This window comes from Filicampus tigris, chromosome 11 (genome assembly GCF_054856515.1).
Source record: "Filicampus tigris isolate MCC_2025a chromosome 11, RoL_Ftig_1.0, whole genome shotgun sequence".
NCBI lineage: Eukaryota > Metazoa > Chordata > Actinopteri > Syngnathiformes > Syngnathidae > Filicampus > Filicampus tigris.
The window spans coordinates 17,876,773-17,901,511 of NC_141227.1; the positions used below are offsets into that span (position 1 = coordinate 17,876,773).

Sequence of the window (24,739 nt, forward strand, 5' to 3'; positions counted from 1 at the left end):
TTTTTGTTACATCATGTATTATTATAATTTTTTTTACAATAAAGAAATACAAAGTATGTTAAAATGTTTTTGAAGCATTTTTACACAAAATGTACACAACATCATAGACTTTGGTCGTTTTATAGCAGTGTTGTTACTGTCTACTTTCTCCCCATAATCACGTCTGGTTTCCAAAACAACAGAAATAAGACATAAGACAATATGACAGCACCATTCTGCTGTGATGATTGAATATTTATCACACATGATGATTTGAGAACTCTTTACATGCAAGTTTACATAAACAGCGGTTCCCAAAGGATATCTGATTTTAGCAGGTTTCATGAAACAAAAGGTGAATTATTAGCAAACATTTGCACAACCCTGCTTTACAGCGATTTTAAGACATTCGTTCTCTCTTTAAAGAATTATGACACATGTTTCCATTGTTTTGAAATGCGGTCCAGAGTGTGACCGGGTTCAAAAGCTTCATTAAGGCACAAGTGCAAGACTGAGGAATAAGTGACTAGCGAAGTGATCTGTAAAATGTGCAAAATGGACTTTGTAGTCACTTCTAACACTAACGTATTTAAAAGCTAGCTTCTGCGTCTTTAGCGTACTTTAAAAAACACACACTTCAGATTATCGAACAGTAACTAAGTGATCCCTTATAATTCCGTTATGCCACACCTGAGTATTGGAAAACACTAAAAAGTCGCAGCTTTGTTTCCGCTCTTTGAAATAAAAATCAAGAGGCTCCTTTTGAGCAGGAAACGGTACATTTTGTCACAAAGAAAAATAACCAGCACAAAAAAAATAAACTGAGGTTTCAGTGTGAAAGGCACACGCTGAAAAAGCCGCCAATTGCTGTGAAATGGGGCTAACAAAACAAGCTGCCAATCAGCGACTCCCTTACAAGTAAATTTGTGGAAACTCGGCAACCTAAATGAATATTCCAGGAGGTGACTAGGCCCCTTCATAAGCCGTTTTTTTACCAAATCATTGTGCGAAATGTACAGAGGGTTGATGACAAACCACAAAATGTCCCAGTTCTCTCTGTAGTACAGTGTACCCCCGTTATATTGCGGTTGTTCACCGCCCCCTCTCAGATTTTTAAGCGATTTATTTATTTATTTATTTTTTTCATGGGTTTTGGCAGTAAACGGCGAAGTCGGAATTTTGAGTCAAACAAATTCAGTAAGTAGCATGACGTCAATGGTAATTTCCATTAGCCCGTCCTTGACATTTCGCATTATATGATAGTGTGAACTGTGAAAGCTAGTTTTATTTGACGGAATGACATCATTTGATTAACTGATGTTACACAATAGTCTTCTTTCAGTGTTTTAATAATTGTAAAAACCCTGTATATGTGAATTCATAGATTTCTTTCTAAATATAAATGACATATTTGGAGATAACATCTTAAAATATGTACAAAGACAGATCTACAGTATGTAGTACAAAATTGTGGCGATATATCATTGGACAATTTGTCATTTCAGTTTTTCAGAATTTTTTTTTTTGTGTGTGTGGTTAAAACGGTGCCTAGCGACGCACTTCAACTTGAGCGCCGCCGAGCGCCTCATTGTCAGCCATGAGTACGTGCGCTGAGAGAAAGGCGGGAGAATGAGGGTACTTGATTTTTAAATACTTGCCGATATTGCTAATCATTTAGATATGCCAAAGTGGTTAACAACAGCCTTCTTTGTGGTTTGTCAAATTGAAAACACATTTCGTTTCACTTTAGAGGGAATTCGATTGTGTTACGTGGTCCCCCCGTCCTGACAGATTTTCACCTATAAGGCATGAGTTTGGAACATATCCCCTGCGATAAATGGGGGTTCGCTGTAAGACAGTAAATTCTCTGTTAAATCTCCGGAAATTTGCTTTCTTCTTACGTAAGCGTGTTTTGGTCTTAGTCTTGGGGGGTGTAGTCGTTGGCGTCTATGGCCCAGGGCTGCACGCTGCCTCGCCCAAAGATGCTGTAAAAGGTGGCGCCAAAAATGTTGATGGCTGCCGCGATGTAGAAGACAATCTGCCATTCTTCAATGGTGTCCTAACACAGACATCATGGACTTAACACTCTTTGCACTCTAATTTTCCTAGTCAAAAATCACAATATTTCATGTCTTACATCTCATTTGGAATGCAGTTAAAAATCAATACTTACTTACGTAACACATCTAAAAGCCAAACAAAAAACAAACATCTGATGACTTCTTTTGAAACGGTTTTAACGGTTAAAACAAACAACGACAACAAAACACAACAAACAAGTGTTACTATGAAAATGTTTGACAAGAGTAAACTCCCAGTAACAAAATTAATAAAAGAAGGAAAAAAAACAAGTCTTACATTTACAGTGAGGCTTCTTGCAATAACTGGTCCCACCATGCCAGGAATGGTAGCGAAGGTGTTGGTGATGCCCAGCAGGATGCCCGCGTACCTGCCAGGATGACATCATCGACAGGTGAATGATACGCTCTGGTCCACTTGCCGATAAAGAGTACTTACGAAGGAGCGATATCCAAGTGGTTGATGTTGAAGCCGGACGCCGAAACTCCGCCCAGCGAAGAGGAGATGGTGAGGAAAGTCAACGCCAAGATGTAGTTGCATCCCGTGTAACCGGCCGCCACCAGGAAGACGGCCGGTCCGATCATACCCACGACGGAGAAGGTCTTGCGGACCGCGACAGTTGGGTAGCGGCACGTTTCCTGCAGGTAGTCGGCCAGCTGACCGCTCAGCACGGCGACCAGAGCGCAGCCCAGGTAAGGCAGAGCCGACAGCACGCCGTTCTGATTCGGAGAGATTAGTCACGTTTTCAAGCGGGGAGGGGAGAAACAGGTTTTTGGGGTCATTACATCGTCATATCAGAGTATATTGACAAACCAATTGCAGATCTAGACAGCCCCCATCAGGACACTTAATTTAACATACAACTCGATGTGGTTTATGAGAGCTGGTATTTTTTTTTTTTTTTAATCTACTTTAAACGAATCACAAAATTGGAAAGCCCTCTTGGAGATGTTTTATCTGACGTACGACTCAATGTGGTTTTCTGACAATTGATATTTTAACGTGTTTTGGGGCAGCTTCCTCACCTGTTGTATGCTGAAGCCCAGTATGTCGTTCATGTAGGTGGGCAGCAGGGTGAGGAGGGTGTAAAAGGTCCAGTTGTACGAGAAGTGAGCCACCACGATGGCCAGCAGCGGGCCAGACGTCAAGATGGCTCTCCAGGGGATGTGTCCGCCCGGCGGCGAGAGCTGGTACCAATCACAGTTTGTAGACACCACAATACAAAGAAATGGAATACAGTAATAATTCAAGATTCACAAACTGTTTTTTTGGGTTTTTTTTTTGTTAACTACCATATTCTATATACCGGACTATAAGTCGCTCCGGAGTACAAGTCGCACCGGCCATAAAATGCATAATAAAGAAGAAAAAAAACACGTATATTAGTCGCACTGGAGTATAAGTCGCATTTTTGGAGGAAATGAATTGTGCTCTTAGTACACATCATTTCCGCCGAGCTACGATGGTAACATTTAGCTAACATTCACACATGTAGCTTACAAGAAAGTTACGGTAAGATAACTTTAAACTCACCAAAACGGTTGTAGATCGATTAAATAAGTATTTTATTTATCCCCGACCGTGTAGAATGTTTCCAAGTCTCCAAAAGTATTTATGTATTCGGTCGTAATTATCTCTTTGTTCTCTTCCCCGCTCTCAGCTACCGTACGTGTGGCTGACGCAAGACCCCTGCCAATGTCTTGAAGCAACAGTACAATATTTTGTATGGATGTATATTGATAGACAGTCAAATTGTATTTATCATACTATTTGAATTACTTATCAAAATGTTAGATTTTAACCATTTAAATTATTCATGCATTTTAATTGCTTTTAGGATTTATCTTTGTATCTTTACGTGGGTTACAATAAGATGTGAAATGATATACACTATACATGTTATCCCGCCCGTTGTAAAGTCAATATGTAATGCAGGTTTATATGCAGCCTTAGAACGCATTCCTATGGTTGTTTGGTGTATTGTTTGCTGACGTTGAAAAGGAAAGAGATACAATATAATGTGTTAATAATTTCACACATAAGTCGCTCCAGAGTATAAGTCGCACCCCCGACAAAAACTGAGACTTATAGTCCAGAAAATACGGTATGTTAATTATGTTAACGCTTCATTGTTTTTAAAAATATTTTTTCGACATAAAATTCTACACAAATATCATACATTACCTTTGTTTTTATTTATTTTGCAATATTAACAAAAAACACCCCTGGGCAACAAATTTTCTGATGCTCATTTTTTTATAAAAAGGGCATTAGTCATTTCATTCCAAATAATGATTTTTTGGGACCCCCATCTTGTCTTGTTTTTACGTTTTGACTCCACATATATATATATTTTTTAAATAAATTGTAAGTAAGGTAATTTTTTTCCCCGTTTTTTTGTTTTGACTGCCAAAATAAGGACAGAATGTAGTTTTAATTCAACTAATACATGCTAAATAGCTTAAAAAATAAGAATGTTGAACATTGGTGGGGGTTTTTTTTGGACTGTAAAAATAAGACACCAAATGTGTTTTTCTACTTTTAACCTTCAAGACAAGACTGACTGAAGTATTTTTTTTTCCATTTTGGCTGCCAAAATAGTTTCCCAGCAAAATGTTGGACACATGTTTATATTTATTTATGTATTTATTTATTTAGGTTTTGATGGCGAAACAAGATGTTATATGTGTTTCAAGGTTGTTGTTTTTTTTCATTGAGTTTTGACTACCAAAATAGTTTCAAAATAAGACGATGAAATACAACAAGTATAAAGATAGTTTATCTTCAAAATAAGGCATTGGATGTGTTTTGAAGGATTTTATTAATTGAATTTTGACTGTCAAGAATTTCAAAATAACACTTGATGCCTTTTTTTTTTTTTTACTTTTAACCTTCAAAATGAAACAGACGTATTTTTTGCGGCGTTTTAACTATCAAAATGGTTAAGCGTATTATATAAGTATTTTATTTTCTTTAATTAAATTTTCGTAATTAAGAGTTGTAAAATAAGATGTCAGACATGTTTTTTTTTTAAAACTAAGAGTGACAACTACTCAGTCCCTCTTAGCTGTGTTTGCAGCCTTTTGCACTTCGAGACACGTGGTAACGCCACCATCTAACTTTAACTTGACTTTGCTGTGTGCGGACACAGGACTGCGCGTCACCTCCTTCTTCAGTGAACCCACGATGTAGACTCGCTCCCGCTCCGAGATCCACGGGTGAATGTTTGGACTGTCGAATGCCAGGAATGCCCACAGCACGAACCACAACAGGCCCACTGCACCTTCACACACAAAATGTACAAAAAAGTCGAAGTCATCCCATGTGCTTATTGGATCAAATCAGTGTGAGCATGACTGAGTCAGTGCTGTTACCAAAGATGTAGAAGACGTAGGTCCAGTCCAGGTAGAAGCAGATTTCACCTGAGAGCGGAAGCGCCACCACTGTCCCTATGTGAATTCCTACCATACACGCACAGGGTAAGGTTTAACAATGAAATGTTGACATGCCGCCGGATGAGCTTTTTAGTCTCACCGATGTAGGTGATGGTGAGAAGACGACTCCTCTCCATGGGAGGCGCCCACACTGCCCACATGCTGTACATGGCAGGGAAGGTAACGCCCTAAAATGTACACGCACACCACAACATGTCCTTATTGGCAAAATTCATTCAGATTCATAATACTGGGAATGGAAACCGACAAGAATTGACTGCATTTTTTAATTAAAAACAAAAAAACGTAGTAATCCTAAAAAAAGAAAATTGTATCCAGAATCAAGTAATACTCTTACACAAATACAATTGTACTTTTGTAATCACTTTTTTTTTTTTTTAAGATTAAGGTTGTATTTTTTTAATAGGAACAAGTTGGTGATCTTGGGAAAGCAATAATCTTAAAAAAAATCTAATAAAATGTATGTCAACTTAAAGTCGAATTAAATATTTTTTCAGTGATGAGTGCATATTCAAGAAAAATATTGTATTTTTGATGAAATTTGATTTTGATTAAAAAAAATTAGAAATCTTAAGCATAAAATACTTTCAGTAGTCAATGTATATTTATAAGGTCACATTTTTAATGAATACAAATTCTCATTTGTTTCATTTCAAAAAAGTAGCAATCTCAAGATTGAAATCATGTTTACCATGACATTTTTTAAAAAAATAAGACCCAATTTTTGAGAGAAAAAAAGTAATGTTGTAATCTTATGAGCGCATTGAGATTGCTTACACAAATATTACATTTTTAATTTTAATAATCTGCCCTCCGCTTAGCTTCTACAAAAAACAAATGACAATATTTAAAACAACTTTTCTAATTTGTTTTTTCCCCCCTTTTTGGGATATGTTATTTTTCTCCTGATATCAAACAAGCTTTTAATAACATTTTTGCCACTTGTGACATTTGTATGTTCTTTTTCCAAGGATTCCACTCTGTTGACAAACCTCCCCGACACCTTCCAGGACCCTGACGGCGATGAGGTAGCTGGCACCCAGGTCGGCCGCCAAGGGGGTGAGCAGCGTGAACACCACTGTCCCCAGAATGCCCAAACCAAGCAGCCACTTGGCCCCCATACGGCCTGCCAGGTAGCCCCCGGGGATCTGGGTCAGGATGTAACCAAAGAAGAACGAGCCCAGGATCCAGCCTTGCGTCTCAGAGTCCCAGTCGTACACGCTGGCCTGTCACAAAAGCCAATTTTTTTTAACACATAAATTAAAATTGCAGTTTTTCATTAAATGAAAAAAAGTGATCATCTTAGGACAGGAGTCATATTTTAGATAAAACTAAAGGATTAAACCCACAAGATCAAAGTTGTATTTTAGTTTTCACTCTTTATTTATTTTTTAAGAAAACAAGGTCCCATTTCTGATGAAAAAAACAATCTTATGAGACTAATTGTTGTTCAATAATGTATATATTTTTGGGAGATCTCAGTGGTCTTTTTTCCTTTGAAAAAGTAGGAATTCTAGAGGAATAAATTCATTTTTTTCCAATTATAAATTATTTTTTTTAGAACAATGTTCCACTTTGATGGGAAAAAAATTATCTTGCGAAAATAAAATAGCATTTTCAAAATGGTAAATTCACATTTATTTCAAGTGGCATGTTTGGATATGGAAAAAAAGGGGTCATCAATGGAATTCCAAGAGAATCAAATATTTTTTGAATATTTTATTTGACTATGGTACAATTTTTTATAAGAATAAAAGGGTCATCTTTAGAAAAGTTTTTCTTTAGCCAATACTTTATCTTCAATATAATTTTACTAGAACCCAGTTTTAAAATGAGCAATTCTGCCATCTAGTGGCCAATGTTTTGTGTGCAAGCAAGCACGCAGCCTCGTGAATGGGCGGTTGATTGACACAGGTGTGCTTGTTAGGAGAAAATGTTTGATGGAAACGTTGTCAACCGTACCTGCCGGCTGGCTGGCTTTGTTTAATTCGTGACAGCATTTTTTTTGTTTTTAATAGTTATTATTATTTTAATTTGACAAACTAATATGTAACACAGCAAATGGAGCCATGGGAAGAAGCGGCACAGAGACCCAAGACATCTAAAAAGTAAGACAAATCTTTTGTGTCTGTTGGAGCACGTTGACATATTGATGTTCAATGTGAAGTGTCCCGTTGACCTTTGTGGTTAGAAAAGGAAAGACTGACAAGGTTGTTGTTGTTTTACATGGAAAAAGTGGTCATTTTAGGCTTGTTTTTCCATTAGGAAAAATACCTATTTTACAAAAATAAAATGTTGGGTTTTTGATAGAAAAGGTGGTAAGAATAGCAATCTTATGAGTACATTATTTTTCAGTATTTTTGGATAGTACAAAAAGCAATCTTGCAAGATGAAATTGTGGTTTTAAATCAGATTTTCTTTTTGCTAGAAAGAAGTTGCAATCCTATGAGGATTTTTTAATTTTGGGGGGGATCAGATCTTAAATCTGAATTTATTAAAAAATAAATGAATGCATCAGTCTTTGGATAATTGTCTTTTTTTATTTAAAAAGTAATTCGTTTATAGGAATAATATAGAGAATAAAATCTTTTTTTGAGACTCACTTTTGAGTCACTTTTTAATAGCATTTTTTTTCTACAAAAAAATACCTATTTTTAGAGAAGCTATTTATATTTAAACAAAATAGTCATCCCTCTATGATTTTTTTTTTTTTTCATTTAAAAAAATAAAATAAAATTATATATTTTTTCTAGAGTAAGGTTCCATTTTTGATCAAAAGAAATCTTAAATGAAAAATGAGCAACTCACAGTGTGGTTGTGTTTGGGCCTTGCGGGGCTGGGGTGGGCGGGGCATACGGAGCCGTTGGGGTGCTCTTGGTGGGTGGTGTTGAGCATGTCCACCATGGCCACGCTCAGGTTAACACGCAGGCTGTAGACAACGAAGAAGCCGAAGGACGACAGCAGGGCCAGGCCGTAGCGCACCGAGCAACATGCTGGAGCTGAGGGACAAAAAAAAAGAAGGAAAAGGCTAGCAGGATAGTCAAAGCTAATTTACGTGGGACGTTAAACTGGTAAATACAGTGGTACCGTGATTTATTACCACGTTTTTAATTTAAATCATTGTTTTGCATTTAATTTCAAATAAACTGAAATGGCATTAATCTGTTACAGCCTGCCCAAAAAAGAAGGCATTTTTGTAGCTTGATGTTAAAAACACTCTAGTCTATAACATATTTTATAACAACACACAATGATGACAAATAGAATGTAAAGATTTTTTATTTCGTTCAGTACAATCGACATTGTGCTCCTCCTTCTGGTGTTGGCCACCTGGAGGCAGTGTAAGATATCTTCAGTAAATTGCTGTAAAATTAGTTCGCAGAGGATAGTGTGTTCGCATTAAACTGGCAGACTTCAAGACAGTTAAGTAGCCCTTTTAAATTACGGTTGTAATTCTGTTTAGTTTGTGCTTACTTTAGTCAATATATTTTAACTGGGAGTGGCGACAAATGGCGTGAAGCCTCTTTGTTAAATATTTGCCCACTGATTGCATTTGCAAATTGCTTGTTAAGCAGTTGAGTCACTGCCACATAAAATGGCCTGAATAAAACTTGAAATCTTGAAAATGTTGTTGGTTGAGTCACTCATATCAAGGCAGCACTGTATTTACGGTGAAAAATGAAATATTGTGCAAAAGTGTCAAAGTTTTAGGATACCTTCAGGTAGCATGTATTACTCCTATTATCTATCAAGTCACTCAGGTTTCCCTTTAAATTGTCTTTAGCGCAACCTCTTTCCAGCAGCGATTAAATGGTTATTTTACGAGAAGACACGTTTTAAATTTTTTTTTCAAGAAAAGGTGATTTTTACAATAAAAAATCTTGCGAGAGCAGTTGTTTTTGGGGGGAGGGGAAAATAGTCATTTTACAAAAAGCCTTCAAGCAGTCATCCTACCAATGTTCTGCATCTGAACTGCAACACAAGACTCCACCCAGTGAGGTGTGTGTTATTCCTCTTCTCTTGTGATTTGGATTTCACCTTAAGTCCTGTGTCATTGAACGAAGCAGACATCAGTCATTATAAGAGCATCCCTAAAATTGTTTTTTGTTTATTATAGGCCCAAATGCTGTCTAGACAAAATTAAGCCTGTGATTTATAATCAGTAAAAGGAGATGTCAATTTTTTTTTTAAATTTCAATAAAATAATAATCTTACAAGAAAACATTGCATGATTTTTTTCAAGAAATTAGTATTTTAAAAAATCTATTTTTTTTTAAGTAATAGTAATAACTTTGGGAGGGGGGGTTCATCTTTGTTTCATTCAAAACACATCTTCGGTACACCATTCAGTGGTCAGTCAGTTGTGTATGTATTACTCCTCTTCTTTCGTAAATTTAAGATTTTCCATCCACCATCTGCTTACGACCAAAAGTGCCTAGTCAACAAGATGTCGTAAAAAAAATCCAACTCGTGACTAGATCACGAGTGTCACAACGCTAAGACAAACTATGGAGAGGAAAAATATCTACAAAATGTGTTATTTGTTTTATAGACGCGTAACAATATTTTTGGGGGGAGGAAATGTCAAGCGACGGCTCTTAGGTTGGGCGTCTCGTCACCAGCCGGCCGCACCGCGGTTCTCTTACCCCGCTGGATGTTGTTCTTATGTCCGCGGTGAAGAAGCGGTTGTTGTTGCTGCTGCTCCTCGCCCTCTGTGTCCGTGTCGTGCGACTCCATTTGGCTCACTTTGCAGCAGACATGACGAGCTAAGCTAACAACAGCCACACAGGAACTGGATGCGGAAGTAGGCTCCACCCGTTTTCTCTTACGTCATATGTGGCGTTCAAGTGCGCAAGGAGTTTCGTAAAATTAATAGGAGGAAATTTAAAAGGACCTTCCTGCGGCTTGTTGCTTTTTAAATTTTACATTCAAATAAAGCGAAGAATTGCCTTTAAAAATACAGCAAAAACCCAACTAAATACTTCACGATTTCGTTAAGTTTTCCTTTTGTAAAACACAAATTGAAAGTATGTGATTATTTGAGGGCTGCCCCAATTAGTGCTACATTCTCGAAGAAACTAAATATATAGTACTGCGCAAAACAAGATTGTTTAATGCCCCCCCCCCAAAAAATCTTTAAATGAAAAGATTTTTTTTAATGTGCACTATATTGGCCTTTATATTTTGTTTGGAAAGTGTCATAACCACAATTATACATTTCTGTAATCACCCCCATTATTTTCATTACTTTTCATTGAAGTTGATAATGATTTCAGGTCTATGTAATGCAAGTCGGTATTTCATATCCGTTCATAAATCATAAACAAGTCACTGATTTTATTTGAATTATATTTCTTATGATGTGCAACCAATATAAACAACTCCAATGACTGAAATCTTAATATTTTGATCGTCTATTAAAAAGCATCAAAGTCATTTCATACTGAAAAGCAAATAGTAACTGTACTACAAGAATAAAGTAGTATTTTTATTATTGTAATTTCTAGAATACTGTAGTCAATTAAGTTAACTTACCCAGTTATGTTAAGTTAGCCACAAAATGTAACACATGGAAAAAACAGCATTTAAAAAAAAAAAAAGAACTTTTTTTGTATAGAAAATTGATGGATGCATGGATGTTGCATTTCCAATAGATTAAATTGGTAATCTTGGGAAAATCATTTTTGATCAAAAGTAGTAATCTTACAAAAAATAATAAAATAAGACATATAAAAATGTCTAACGTACAGGTCAGCATGTGATATCTACTCCCTCCATCACGGACTCCCAAGTGAATTTAAGATAATACTTTTATAGTGATAATGATTTTATTGATTTTTCAATATGTTCGATCAGATGCCTGCCTCCACTCAGTCTCTCCTGCTGCAGCCTCCACCTACTCCTCCTGCTGGGCGTGTCGCCCCCTCCCCCCTTTTCTCCACAGCCTCCAGCTCCCAGCTTCACCAGATAGCCACCACTCCCTCCTGCCCAGCCTTGGCCTTCACAACATCTCAGGTGAGGAACCAGCTGAAGAAAATGAAGGCGAGGAAGGCAGCGGGTCCAGATGGCATCAGCCCCCAGCTCCTCAAATCCTGCGCAGACCAGCTGTGTGGAATTGTCCAGCACATGTTCAACCTGAGCCTGAAGCTGGGCAGGGTCCCCCAGCTATGGAAAACATCCTGCCTGGTCCCGGTGCCAAAGACCCCCCACCCAAAGGAGCTCAACAGCTTCAGACCAGTGGCGCTGACGTCTCACCTGATGAAGACCCTGGAGAGACTGGTCCTTGTCCACCTGCGCCCCCTGGTGAGCTCCTTGTCCACCTGCGCCCCCTGGTGAGCTCCTCAATGGACCCACTCCAGTTCGCATATCAGTCTGGCATCAGTGTGGATGATGCCATCATCTACCTCCTCCACACTTCACTCTCCCACCTGGAGAAGGCGGGGAGCACTGTGAGGATCATGTTCTTTGATTTCTCCAGTGCTTTCAACACCATCCAGCCCACCCTACTGGGAGACAAGCTGGAGCGGGCGGGGGTGGCCCACCACCTCACCACATGGATCCAGGACTACCTCACAAACCGGCCACAGTATGTGAGGACACAGGACTGTGGGTCTGACGTGCTCCTCTGCAGCACGGGGGCCCCACAGGGAACTGTCTTGGCTCCCTTCCTGTTCACCCTCTACACCTCGGACTTCAAGTACAACACCCCTACCTGTCACCTGCAGAAGTTCTCTGACGACTCTGCGATTGTCGGCCTCATCACAGGCGGAGATGATCGGGAGTACAGAGAACTCACTCAGGGTTTTGTGGACTGGTGCCAGCAGAACCGCCTCCTGATCAATGCGGGGAAATCCAAAGAAATGGTGGTGGATTTCGGTAGGCGCCAGCACTCTCCACCTGCACCAGTGAATATCCGGGGAACAGATGTTGAGAGAGTCTCAACTTACAAGTACCTGGGTGTTCATCTGAACAATAAACTGGACTGGTGCGACAACACAGACGCCCTCTATAGGAAGACGGAGGTCTTTTGGGGTTCAGGGGACACTCCTCAGGAACTTTTATGACTCGGTGGTTGCATCGGTCATCTTCCAGGGAGTGGTCACCTGGGCAGGCGGCGTCTCGGCCCGGGACAAGAAGCGGCTGGACAAACTGGTCAGGAGGGCCGGCTCTGTCCTGGGCTGCTCCCTGGACTCTGTGGACTCGGTGGGGGACAGGAGGATGTTGGCCAAGCTGTCATCAATGCTGGGCAACCCGGACCACCCCCTCCAGGGCACCCTAACAGCACCTTCAGTGACAGACTGTTACACCCTCGCTGTGCAAAGGAGAGATTCCGCCGTTCCTTCTTGCCTGCTACTGTCAGACTCTTTAACAAGAACATTGTGTAGTCTCTACAAACTGGCGGACATTAGTGCAATTGTGCAGTCCTGCACCTGAGCTCATATCGTGCAATACCCAATATTCCCCACTACTGTAATACCGTGCAATACTCAACATTCCCCACTACTGTTAGTCTAGTTTTATTTTTATCCAATGCTGTTCCTTACATTTCACTACAGCACTGCAGCACTGTCACTTAGAGTATTTTTTCCTCTGTACTATGTACAGGCCGAAATGAGTGTTCCTCATATTTTTTATGTAGATGTAGGTTGGTGTGTATACACATGTGTATATACACATGTTACTGCGTATATCTACATAGGTTTGATTCTAAATGTTTGCCGTCAATGTTATACATTAATGGCCACATTATGCCGCCGCCCCTGTGTGACCTATATCTTTGCTACTGTAACAATGAAAATTTCCCCACTGTGGGATCAATAAAGGCATTCTTATTCTTATTCTTATTCTTATTCACATTCCGGCCTAGAAAGCCAAATGAATCGACGTACAGTGCATAAATTACAATATACAAAAGACATTACAGCATAGCGTGGGGTTCCCTTCAGTTAGTTAGATATTGCTCTCTGTACCCTTGTGCCTCTTTGGACTCTCACTTTAGCTGGGAGAAACTCACTTCTGAGCAATCGTTACAAAATGAAAGGTACAACATTACCCACAATGACTTCTAGCACGCTATCTCCGACACGTTGGGGAAAGTCCTAGTTACTACAGTGAACCCTGAATGTACCCATCTCGTAACTGAACAATGTCAAAAATAAAAGAGTTTGCAACAGACTAAGATTAAATACTATAATTATTTTACTATCCATACCAAAAAAACGCATGGAAAATAGAGACATACAAAAGACACTTCAAGTGGGAGAGAAAAAGGATGGGGAAAAAAAATGAAATCAAGCTTGTAATGGCATCATTAAGGAAAAATGCAGTTAATTTACTTTAAATTACTGTAATACTGTGCAATACTCAACATTCCCCACTACTGTTGGTCTAGTTTTATTTTTATCCAATGCTGTTCCTTACATTTCACTACAGCACTGCAGCACTGTCACTTACTTAGAGTATTTTTTCCTCTGTACTATGTACAGGCCGAAATGAGTGTTCCTCATATTTTTTATGTAGATGTAGGATGGTGTGTATATACATGTGTATATACACGTTACTGCGTATATTTACATAGGTTTGATCCTAAATGTTTGCCGTCAATGTTATACATTAATGGCCACATTATGCCGCCGCCCCTGTGTGACCTATATCTTTGCTGAGGTAGCAATGAAAATTTCCCCACTGTGGGATCAATAAAGGCATTCTTATCTTATTTAATTTGAAACTGTGCTGTCCTTTTCGTGTTTGAAAGGAACCCCCTTTTTGTATCTCTCTTGATCCGATGACGTACATCAACGGTGTTGAAGGAAAAGCGGAGCAAAGGTCCAGTTACGTTGCAACTGTAGCTGTGCAGTTCGACTGCATTCCATTTTGTCAGTATGCAACCGATGATTCATAGGTTTTCCTGGTAACTCTGGGCCGGACGTAGAACCAACCAAAGAGGCCCAGAACCAAGAAAACCACCAGCACGGCAATGGCAATTGTGATTTCTGTCAGGGGAGCACAAGGTTCAATATTTTTGAGTAATAGGCAAGATTGTACAGTGAACAGCAGGTCATCATGGGAGATTTTTTTTTTTTTAACAAATAAACCTACATCTTTTTGTGAAATTTGAAATTGTCAGTTTACAAAAACACGTTAGCTTTGAGTATGTCCAAGGTGCAGACACAAATGAGGTGCGTGTGGAGGTGCATTCGCGGCGTATGCGCAAATTGTCTGCTTGCAATGCACACTTACTGATATACAGAGGAGCTTCAGAACTTTCGGTGCAGTGGACTGCGAATGAAAAAATATAAAAATTCAGAACCTGAGATTGTCCCATTATTCAACATGTTGGCGTATTTCTTTCAATACTGGCCCTACTCCAAAATCAACAAATGGTCACACCACAGTATTGTGTATTTCTTTCTCGCGGAACCATTTATAATTACAACCTGTCTACTTCAATCTACAGGCAGACGCTCTGCAGTATTTATGGGAAGCTACCACAATTTCCCCAAAACATTTTTCATCCTAAAATCACCCAAAATCGATGGGGTATTATACATAGATTTTAAGTGGAAGTCCACCCAAACACTTTTTTTCCAGAATATGTTCCATGCAGGCCCACTCGTTGAAACAAGGCATTCTGATGAATATTGCGTGTGTGGAATAAGAGTTAATCCACCCGTTTTTAGCCATCACAGGGGGCGGCCATTTTGTCACTTCTGTCGACTGAAAATGACATCACAGACCCTCAGGGCTCAGATAACGACCAATCACGGCTCACCTGTTTTCTGAAGCTGACCTATGATTGGTTGTTATTTGAGCCTGAGGGTGATGTCATTTTCAGTCAACAGAATGACAAAATGGCCGCCCCCAGAGATGGCTAAAAAGGAGTGGATTTTGCTGCTTAACTCATATTCCACAAACGCAATATTAATCAGAATGCTGTGTTTCAACTAGTGGGCCTTCTGGGAACATGTTTATACACATGTATTATACATGTAACATGTATTATACATATTATACATATAATACATGTTACATGTATTATACATATAATACATGTTACATGTATAATATACATATACATATAATAATTGTTACATGTATAATACATGTGTATATACACATGTTACTGCGTAGATTTACATAGGTTTCATCCTGAATGTTTGCCGTCAATGTTATACATTAATGGCTACATTATGCCGCCGTCCCTGTGTGACCTATATCTTTGCTGCTGTAACACTGAAAATTTCCCCACTGTGGGATCAATAAAGGCATTCTTTTCTTATCTTATCTTAAAGGGAGTCGCTTGGCAGTATTGCGTGCGTTTCCAGGGAGCTATTTGGGTTTTTTTTTTCAGTCTACCCCAATATAGAGACGTTCACTCCGCAGCGTTGTGCATTTGTTCAATCTATGCTGCCCGCTAGTATTTTGCAGAAGTGGAAGAATTGAACAAGAATGACAATGAGGCTTACCTAAGCATTGGACAACCTGTACATCCTCCTGAGCAGAAAGCACAACACAAGTAGGTCACTTAGCATTTTTGTCTTCAGGAAAAATGAGGACACGGCATCACTGGTGGAATCGTGATGTTTTCTCACCTCTCTAGGGCAGTCTCGTTTGCGATGGATGTTTTCCAAACATCGGCCGAGATGAAGATAGGTGCCGTTAGACACCCGGACCACACTGCCCCTTATCGAATTGTTGGTTTGTTGGTGGTTAGCCAGCACAACATCCTAAAATGGACAGACGCACGATCATTAGGAGCGTTCTCTACTTGGATGGCTAGCTGGCTAAATTTGCTAGCATGTAAGCATTTCACCAATTCTCATTTGAAGTAGGATCTGACTACAGGGTGTGATGTAGTATTATTCATCTGCCTCAGAGCTTTCTCGACTCAGATTACTCTATATGCTAATATTTTGATTCTCATTAGAAATAGTATGGCACTATAGAGCATGATGTAAAACCATTATCTTGCTTAGCACTTTTTCAATTCTCCCTGCCATATTGTTATAATATGTCACTATTTTACCAATTCTTATTCAAAGTAGTGCCAAACAACAGGGCATGATGTAAAAGTTATCAAGCTTCCTAATTTGTTTCCCTACTCGGGTTGCTACTTAACCCTGGAAACTGCTAGCATTTTACCATTTGATCATGTCTTACAATAAATGGTGCCCGAATGACATGGAAAGATGCAAGATCCCTATCAAGCTGCCTTGGCGCTTTCTGTACTCCGACTGCTATATGTGAGCATTTGATCAACTAATTTGAAATGGTACATATACTGTGTACCTGGCAGGAGCCCCACTACCCCCGTTCAACAGTATTAGCACAGCGAAAGTAAAAAGTAACTAGTGAGACACCATGTAACCCACCATCTTATCGATCCATTGGAATAGAGGGCAGGGTGGAGTCTCATCTCTGACGATTTGGAAGTACCACCCTTTGGAATCAGACGTGACTTTGCAGAAGGGACCGATGGGGTGGCCATTGTACAACTCCACAACAACAACTGTCAGACAAGAGAAAAACACAGATGAAATATTGTAACCTAGCCTCTCACACACATATTAACGACTCATGGTCACACTCTCCCTATCCCCCTCCATAATGATGTATTGACACACAGACAATCAGTTAAAACACTAGAGCAGGGATGTGCAATTAACTGGGAGGGAGTGGCCCCATGATAAACTGATTTTTGTTTTTTAATGGTTTATAAACAAACCCAATATTCTATGTGTGTGGTAGATGTCTTAGTTGTGCTTGCACTGGGTCTTCTACTGCTATATAATACAACATGAGTAGGCATAATTTTTTGTGGATTTGGAATGATATGCAGAGCAAACATAAAACCAAAATAAATGTTAAAATTTTGAATGAGTTGAATTTTGTGGGAGAAAAAGTGCACAAAATTAGATCTTGCACTTGTTGGTTTGCTGTTCAGCAGTTTTGTGTCGTAATTGAATGGTATTTTTATGCAAGACAGTCCCTTGCATTGGAAAAAAGTGTAAGTTGTCAATTTATTTGCTTCAAACCCTTTGTTGTTGTGTACTGAAGGGGCTGCAATGTATGTGGGAGTTTATTATAATTTTCCATTATTCATATTCTGTTTGTATACTAGGTTCTAGTTTGTTCTGCTTAGGATTGCGTCATGTCATGTCATCTTCCAAACCGCTTATCCTACATAGGGTCGCGGGGAGTTGCTGACTACAAACCGAACTGGTCGCCAACCAGTCGCAGGGCACACATAGACACTGTCACTGAGCGGGAATCGATCCGCTGCCCGCACACAACTCAGGCGTGTGTACCACTACACTATCAGTGGACATTAGGTTTGCGTGATTCTGTTAAGTGTTACACCATGCGCACGTGGCGAGCGCGAAAAAGTTTTCATCGTCACGTGAAAAGCACTTTTTAGTTAAACGACTTAAAATTATTGATTTGTATTAAATTATTACTCACAATAAATAATCCAGAACCGCGCCATGACCCCCGCAATCATTGCTGCCCCTCTTCCAGTCAGATCCCCTTCCGAACGGTTGGCTTCTTGTGAGCTCGCTACTTGCTAGCTCTCGATCGTATTTGGTGGCCGGCTGTGACCGGCGTAGTCTGGTGTAGTCCGCTAAGTAACCGACTGAACATTTCCGGTTCATAGCTCCGGCTCATCGGTGAGCCTTTTCGTGTGTTTTTGTTCCTTACTATTACTCTACCTCATACCTTTTTCATATAGGTGATAGGCGTAACTTGCGTAGCAATAGACACCCAAACTGCGGTATTCTTGCTGCTGCTGATGGCTATTTTTTGCGCAATCGTGTCCGGCGACTTGGCTCGGAGCTGCGCCCCCATTGTTTACAGCCGGAATCAGCTGTTAGCACTCTAACCCTGCACCGGCTCCCAAGGCGAGACCCGATATACCATCCCGTCCTCCCGTCTGTTATCATGGGGAATGTTAGATCGCTCCCCAACAAGATGGATGAGCTAGCGGCGCTTACCCGGCACGAGAGGGAGGCTAGCCTGATGCTATTCACGGAGTCGTGGCTAACAGCGCTAACGCCGAACGCGGTCGTAGAATTGGACGGCTTCCAAATCATACGCGCGGACAGGACGCTGGAGAGTGGAAAGAGTAAAGGAGGAGGGCTGTCTGTGTTTGTGAACGATATATGGTGTAATCCTGGGCACATCACGATTAAGGAGCAGCTTTGCAGCAGGGATATTGAGCTGCTAGCTGTTGGCATTCTACATCCCGCGAGAGTTTAGTCATGTGATCGCGGTGACCGTCTACGTCCAGCGGCGACACAGCCTGTGATCTCTTGACTGCAGCAGTGAGCAGGCTACAAACACAGCACCCAAATGCCCTGATACTCATCTCTGGTGACTTCAATCATGCCTCCCCTTCCTCCTCTCTGCCTTCATTCACACAGTATGTCACCTGCCACACCAGAGACAATAAAACACTGGACCTTTTCTATGCCAACACCAAGGAGGCATACAAATCACTGCCCCTCCCCCCGCTGGGCAAAGCTGATCACAACCTGGTGGCTCTCCAGTCTGTGTACAAACCTCTGGTCCGCAGGCAGCCAGCTGTGACCCGCACGGTTCAGAGATGGTCTGGAGAGGCCGAGGAGGCCTTAAAGGACTGCTTCAGCACAACTGTGTGGGAAGTATTCAGCGATGCCCACGGGGAAGACATTAGTAGTCTAACGGACATTGTTACAGACTATATACATTTCTGCATGGAGAACACCATACCCACCAGGACAGTAAGGTGTTTCTCCAACAACAAACCCTGGATCACACCAGACATAAAAGCTCTCCTGAAGGAGAAGAGGAGGGCTTTTGCATCAGGCAACATAGAGGAGCGGAAGACTGTGCAGCGCCAGCTGAGGAGGAGGATCAGAGAGGGGAAAAGGTCCTACAGGAAGAGGATGGAGGAGCAGCTGCTGCAGAATGACGCCAGGGGAGTCTGGAGGGGCCTGAAGACCATCTCAGGCCACAGACAACCCAAGACCCGGACTGGGGGGGACCTGCAGTGGGCAAATGAGCTGAACCTCTTTTTCAATAGGTTCGATCAGATGCCTGCCCCCACTCAGTCTCTCCTGCTGCAGCCTCCACCTACTCCTCCTGCTGGGCGTGTCACCCCCTCCCCCCTTTTCTCCACAGTCTCCAGCTCCCAGCTCCCAGCTACACCAGATAGCCACCACTCCCTCCTGCCCAGCCTTGGCCTTCACAACATCTCAGGTGAGGAACCAGCTGAAGAAGATGAAGGCGAGGAAGGCAGGCCCACCACCTCACCACATGGATCCATGTGTATATACACATGTTACTGCTTATATTTACATAGGTTTGATCCCGAATGTTTGCCGTCAATGTTACACATTAATGGCTACATTATGCCGCCGTCCCTGTGTGACGTATATCTTTGCTGCTGTAACAATGAAAATTTCCCCACTGTGGGATCAAATAACGGCATTCTTATCTTATCTTATTTTATCTTGACCAGATTATCCTGACACAAGCAATTCATAAATCAAGTCATAAAATTTTGCCAAGTAAAACATTTTTTTTTAATTCACTGATCCTATACTAGAAATTGTACGTTATCACGAGACATGTAATGAACATTTACATATCTAAAAATGAGATGAAAAACAATTAACTTATAAATTCAATATCTACATTTAAATTGTAAAAATATGTATTTTTTGTCATCACAAAGTGTATATTTACTGTAGTGACAACATGTCTTTAACTTGAATACTGCTATGCTCAAAGATTTCAGTGTCTTAATAGTTTACAAAATTAAGAGATCTTTATTGTTAGTGTATTTTTTATTCTGTTGTAATTTCTTAGAATATCACCTGAAAGGTTTGCTTTTATTTTTTTCTCAAAAAATGTACCGTTTGCTTTTCAAAGTAAACATTTGAAGTTTGAAACAAAACAATGCTGCCCCAGCATAGCACGCGTTACTTCAGAGCACTGCGGTCGCGTACACCCGACTGAGTCCATGACAAAAAGTGCACTGAAGTTCAGGGCAAAAGAAGTGAACAACTGATACAATAAAGTAACCAAAGAGGCGTCACCGTGTGGCGAGACAACGTACTACAATAACTGACTGTTACAATGACCAAGGGATGCATGAATCATTTACGCATGAATCATTTACTCCTGTGCATTGTTCACAGAGGCTCATTGGGACGCACGAGGGCTCTTGCAAAGGGAGGGTATTGTTTTTTGTCCAATACTTCATCATGAATAAGTCATGCCTGTTGCTGAATTGGGTAGGGTAGCCGGAAGGGTAGGGCAGGAGTGAAGTGAGGCCCAAATCATGCTAGCAGCTTCAACACTCCAAAGTCTTCCGTTAAAGACAGTAAAAAACAAATTCAATGTACGGAGCAGTCTGTTAGTTCCTGTTGCTCGTCACGCCAGCGTGGGAGCACTCACTTTCTTTGACCAGCTCGATGGACACCTCCAGCTGCTTCTTCACTGCCTTGTACGGCAGACCTCTAGGAGGCGTGGAGGCGTCCGACTGGCCTGGGGTGGCGGATGACTGCTGACTTGTGGTTCTGGGCCGGGCCGTGAAAGCCTGCCGCATCTCTTGTGGACGCCCACTACTGGTCAGCTCTGCAGCCATCTTGGACTCCCGCTTCTTCCTCTCTCTTTCCAGGAAGCGGAAGGGCTGCGGAGTGGGCGCGCCCGGGCTGGCCCGACGCGGGGAGTGCCGCCTGATGACGTCGTGTAGAGGCCGGCGTACGTCAGCCGGCGCAGGCGAGGCCCGAAACCTTTTCTGGCACTCCCTGAGCTCGTCCAGCTCACGACGGAGCAGCGCGTTCTCAAGCTCCACTTCGGAACGCGTGCGCACCTTTCGCACTTCTCGCAGCATCATCTGAAAAGGTTTGGGCACTGTGACTTTGGAGTGGCCGGGCCGCGCCTTGAAGAGCCTTTGACGCGGCACACCTCCCTGGGAGTTGGGACTCGAGGACTTGGGTTGGAACCTGAAGTGCTTCTGGTTCATCATCATGTCCTCTGGGCTGAGGACACGCTCACTGGCGGGGAGGGAAGAGAGTCACACCATAATAATCTCAATTCCCAAGTAGCGGCCCTTTAAATCAAGTCACGTGACCCCCTTTCAAACAGAGGTCATGCAAAATAGGTGACATGCAGAATTTAGCCTGAAATACTTTTTTCTTAAAAAGATATGACTTTCCTGTAAAGTGACTTATTTAAAAAATATATCCATTCTTATAAATTTGCATCTTTTTTCCCTGATAAATACAATTTTATACTGGGTAGTATCACAACCTTTTTCTTGAGGAAAAAAAACACAACTTGACAATACAAAATTTACAATATGACTTTTTGGAAAAATTAAATTTTTCTCTGACAAAGATGTCTTCAATCGGAGAAAAAAGATCAACTTCATAAAAAAAATTACAAAAAAATTCTGCCCACACGATTTTTTTTCTCCAAAAATTTAATTTTTCTCCCATAAAATTACTGCGAGAATTACTTTCTTCTAGAAATTTAATTTCATAAAAAAAAATGCCATTTCAAATTGTATTCTCATAGGATTACTAATGTACTGTATTCTCTAAATCATGATTTTTCTTAATTCTTACTTTCTGCTTCTTAATTCTCAAAAAGATGACAATTTTTCCTAAAAATAATTTGAAATTGCTAATTGCTATATTATTACTGTTTCTCATATTTCCATTTCTTTTCAGTAAATAGTAAACTTTGTTTTGGGAAAATCTGTACTCCCCCCCCCCAAAAAAAATCAAATTTTATTTGTAAAATGACTATTTTTTACCACATTTTTTCTCAAATGACTCTCTGAAAATAGCTCTCTAAAAAAACAACTTTAATCTTTTAAAATTACTATTTTTTTCTTGAAAAATACAATTTTCTCATTAGATTGCTCCTTTTTCCTATAAAAAAAATATGTCTTAATTTTTTGGAAGATGTCTATTTTAAAGTCATAAAACAATGCCTGTTTTCCTGAAAAAAGCCAACTTTATTCTTGTCAGATGACAGGCTGTGTCAAAGAAGCTCAAGAAACTGTCCCTTCATTTTGTCGTTTCACCGACCTGTTGAAGGTTTGTCGCCGGGTCGGAGTGCTCCTGGGATTATCCGGCGTCATTCCCCTCATGCTGTCCTCTGCAGACAGCTCGGATTGGTCGGAGCCGCTCGATGTCTCATTGATGTCCAACTCCTCCTGGGAATTAATTCTCTGGAGCTTCCTGCATGCGGACAAAGCCCTGTAAGGAGGTATGTCAGGCTCATTTTGGTCATTCCCAGGTATCCTTCAAAAACAAATTCGACTGGAATATTTGAAAATTCAGCCCCTAAAGCAAGTTTTCTTTAGCAATGTGGACTGCGGTGGACATGTCAGTCATGAGTAGACCCACAAAAAAGTCATGCCGGAAAAGACCCGGGAAGTCTTCCACTTTGGTTTGAAGAGGACATTTTGTGGTCATTTTGGCCAAGTACTTAAGTGCCTCAAAGATAAACTGGAACTAGAGATTTTGTCTGATTGATATGAATTAAAACAAAAATCAGCCCCCAAACCCAGATTCACACAGCAACATAAAATTTGGTAGGCAAAATTACTTTTCTTTTTGCAACATACGACCCTTAAAAAATATTAGTACAACATAAATACCATTTAAAAAAATATATATTTTTATTAAAGAAAGTCTGCAGAGACTGACGAAAAAACCACAATTGACACACACCCAAACGGTAATTACCAATAGATGGAACGAGTTAATGGAAAAAGGCACTGTTTACCATATTTGATAAAATCAAATTAAAAGCATAATGTAAAGAATTAATCAGTTTGTGCATCATGATTTCATGCTTCAATTAAATTTGTTGTGCTGCTGCTCCTGTTGTGACAACCTTTGCCACTGGGAGGCAGTATAATACGGCCCTGCCGACAAACAGTCACAACTACTGAGTGATTCAGTGAGGGGGAATAATATTGACTATTTTTTGCGGAGGATAAAGAATATATGCCTGAACATATATATATATATATATATATATATATATATATATATATATATATATATACACACACATATATATACACACACATATATATACACACACACGCACGCACGCACAGTATGATGATTACAAACCTGACTGATCTGTAATGGCCGTCCCTCTGCACACGTCCGTCCTCGTCTTCCTCCCAGTGACGGATGTACATCCTCTCCAGCTGGGCCATATTGTTCAGGTGAGTTGTCTTCAGATCCTCCAAACTGTGGTAGTAGTCAACATGGTCGTGCCGCCTTTGCAAGCCGTAGATGTGCACGGAGAGCGAGCTACGGACGCTCCTGCCACTACTGCCGCCATTACACAAAGAGGCCTCGTCATCTTCCTGTCATGTGCACAGTGGAAAATGTTATTTTATTCCCAGAAATAAACGTTGTTTTTGAACTTTTTTTTTTCGCTGAAAAATTACTTTCTTGAAAATGTTACTTTTTCTTGTAAGAAGTTTAATCTTTTTCAAAATCGGACTTTTTTTTCCCCTTCATACAATTTGACTTCTCAAAGTTACTTTTTTTTTCGGAAGTTTTTTTTTTAACATTTTGAAGCATTCCAAAATCATAGTTATATTTAAAAAAAAATCTTTTAAATATTAAACTAAAATATTTATGAACCCCCAGAAAGGAAACTTTTTTTTTTCGGAAAAAGAATCTGACTACACTGGTAGATGCTTTTTTTTTCCCTTCATAAAGGCTTAGATGTCAGGTAAGATTTGAAAAGAAACCCTTTTGTTGCAGAGAAATTCTTGCTGTTTTTGTGAGTCCTCACCTGGTGGCTGGACTCCACTCGTCGGTCGTCATCCAGAGAGTTGGAGCGCAACCTCAACGCCATCCCGATGCTCCCTCGGTGCCAAAAGTGCCACTTGTGCGGTTATGCCGATGGTCCGATCCTGATCTGATGCTGGCTATGTCCTGGTAGATTTCGAGTGGCTGAAGTGTAATGGCTCGTGACTAGAGGGGCCCAATAGACAGATGCTCTTTATGGGATTGACTAGATTAACACGTTGACCCACAAGATTGCCCACCTGTCGATCAGAGGGACTTTCACAACCCAAAAATATTGACCTACTTTACATCTTTTGTTGCTTTAAAAGCAGTCATGACCAGAATGGGGTTTGAAAAGAACACTCTAGAGTCTACGATGATTAAAAAAAAAAGCCGTACAGTAATAGC

General features: G+C 40.4%; 3 protein-coding genes and 1 long non-coding RNA gene across 8 annotated transcripts; 1 reads left to right on the plus strand and 3 right to left on the minus strand.

The window, feature by feature from the left end:
- Positions 1-10,538, minus strand: slc17a5 (solute carrier family 17 member 5). Of its 2 annotated transcripts, XM_086044843.1 has the most exons (11): positions 10,160-10,307; positions 9,468-9,559; positions 8,322-8,512; positions 6,506-6,739; positions 5,593-5,680; positions 5,433-5,519; positions 5,223-5,341; positions 3,084-3,245; positions 2,497-2,777; positions 2,338-2,428; positions 1-2,038 (listed from the first exon to the last, which is right to left on the minus strand). In XM_086044843.1, exons 2-11 carry the CDS (start codon positions 9,478-9,480, stop codon positions 1,898-1,900), a joined length of 1,407 nt encoding a protein of 468 aa, XP_085900969.1. In that variant the 5' UTR covers positions 9,481-9,559; positions 10,160-10,307; the 3' UTR covers positions 1-1,897. The 2 variants fall into 2 exon arrangements, with proteins under 2 accessions (XP_085900969.1, XP_085900968.1); XM_086044842.1 differs by lacking the exon at positions 9,468-9,559 and having other exon boundaries at positions 10,160-10,538.
- LOC147139998 (uncharacterized) lies at positions 7,501-24,739 on the plus strand. 3 transcript variants are annotated; one of them, XR_015088617.1, is made up of 4 exons: positions 7,501-7,621; positions 21,178-22,778; positions 23,714-23,754; positions 24,305-24,739. It is a non-coding gene; the product is annotated as an uncharacterized LOC147139998 (long non-coding RNA). The 3 variants fall into 3 exon arrangements; XR_015088616.1 differs by lacking the exon at positions 7,501-7,621 and having other exon boundaries at positions 18,052-22,778; XR_015088615.1 differs by lacking the exons at positions 7,501-7,621; positions 24,305-24,739 and adding an exon at positions 18,052-19,751 and having other exon boundaries at positions 23,714-23,877.
- On the minus strand, positions 13,323-18,761 carry LOC147139999 (uncharacterized). Its single transcript, XM_086044847.1, has 6 exons — positions 17,976-18,761; positions 16,886-17,022; positions 16,106-16,240; positions 15,980-16,007; positions 14,754-14,792; positions 13,323-14,506 (listed from the first exon to the last, which is right to left on the minus strand). Exons 1-6 carry the CDS (start codon positions 18,013-18,015, stop codon positions 14,391-14,393), a joined length of 495 nt encoding a protein of 164 aa, XP_085900973.1. The 5' UTR covers positions 18,016-18,761; the 3' UTR covers positions 13,323-14,390.
- Positions 20,368-24,503, minus strand: LOC147140000 (protein FAM161A). Of its 2 annotated transcripts, none has more exons than XM_086044846.1 (4): positions 24,336-24,503; positions 23,657-23,898; positions 22,598-22,750; positions 20,368-21,556 (listed from the first exon to the last, which is right to left on the minus strand). In XM_086044846.1, the coding sequence occupies exons 1-4, from the start codon at positions 24,396-24,398 to the stop codon at positions 20,914-20,916; spliced, it is 1,101 nt and encodes a 366-aa protein (XP_085900972.1). In that variant the 5' UTR covers positions 24,399-24,503; the 3' UTR covers positions 20,368-20,913. The 2 variants fall into 2 exon arrangements, with proteins under 2 accessions (XP_085900972.1, XP_085900970.1); XM_086044844.1 differs by having other exon boundaries at positions 22,598-22,768.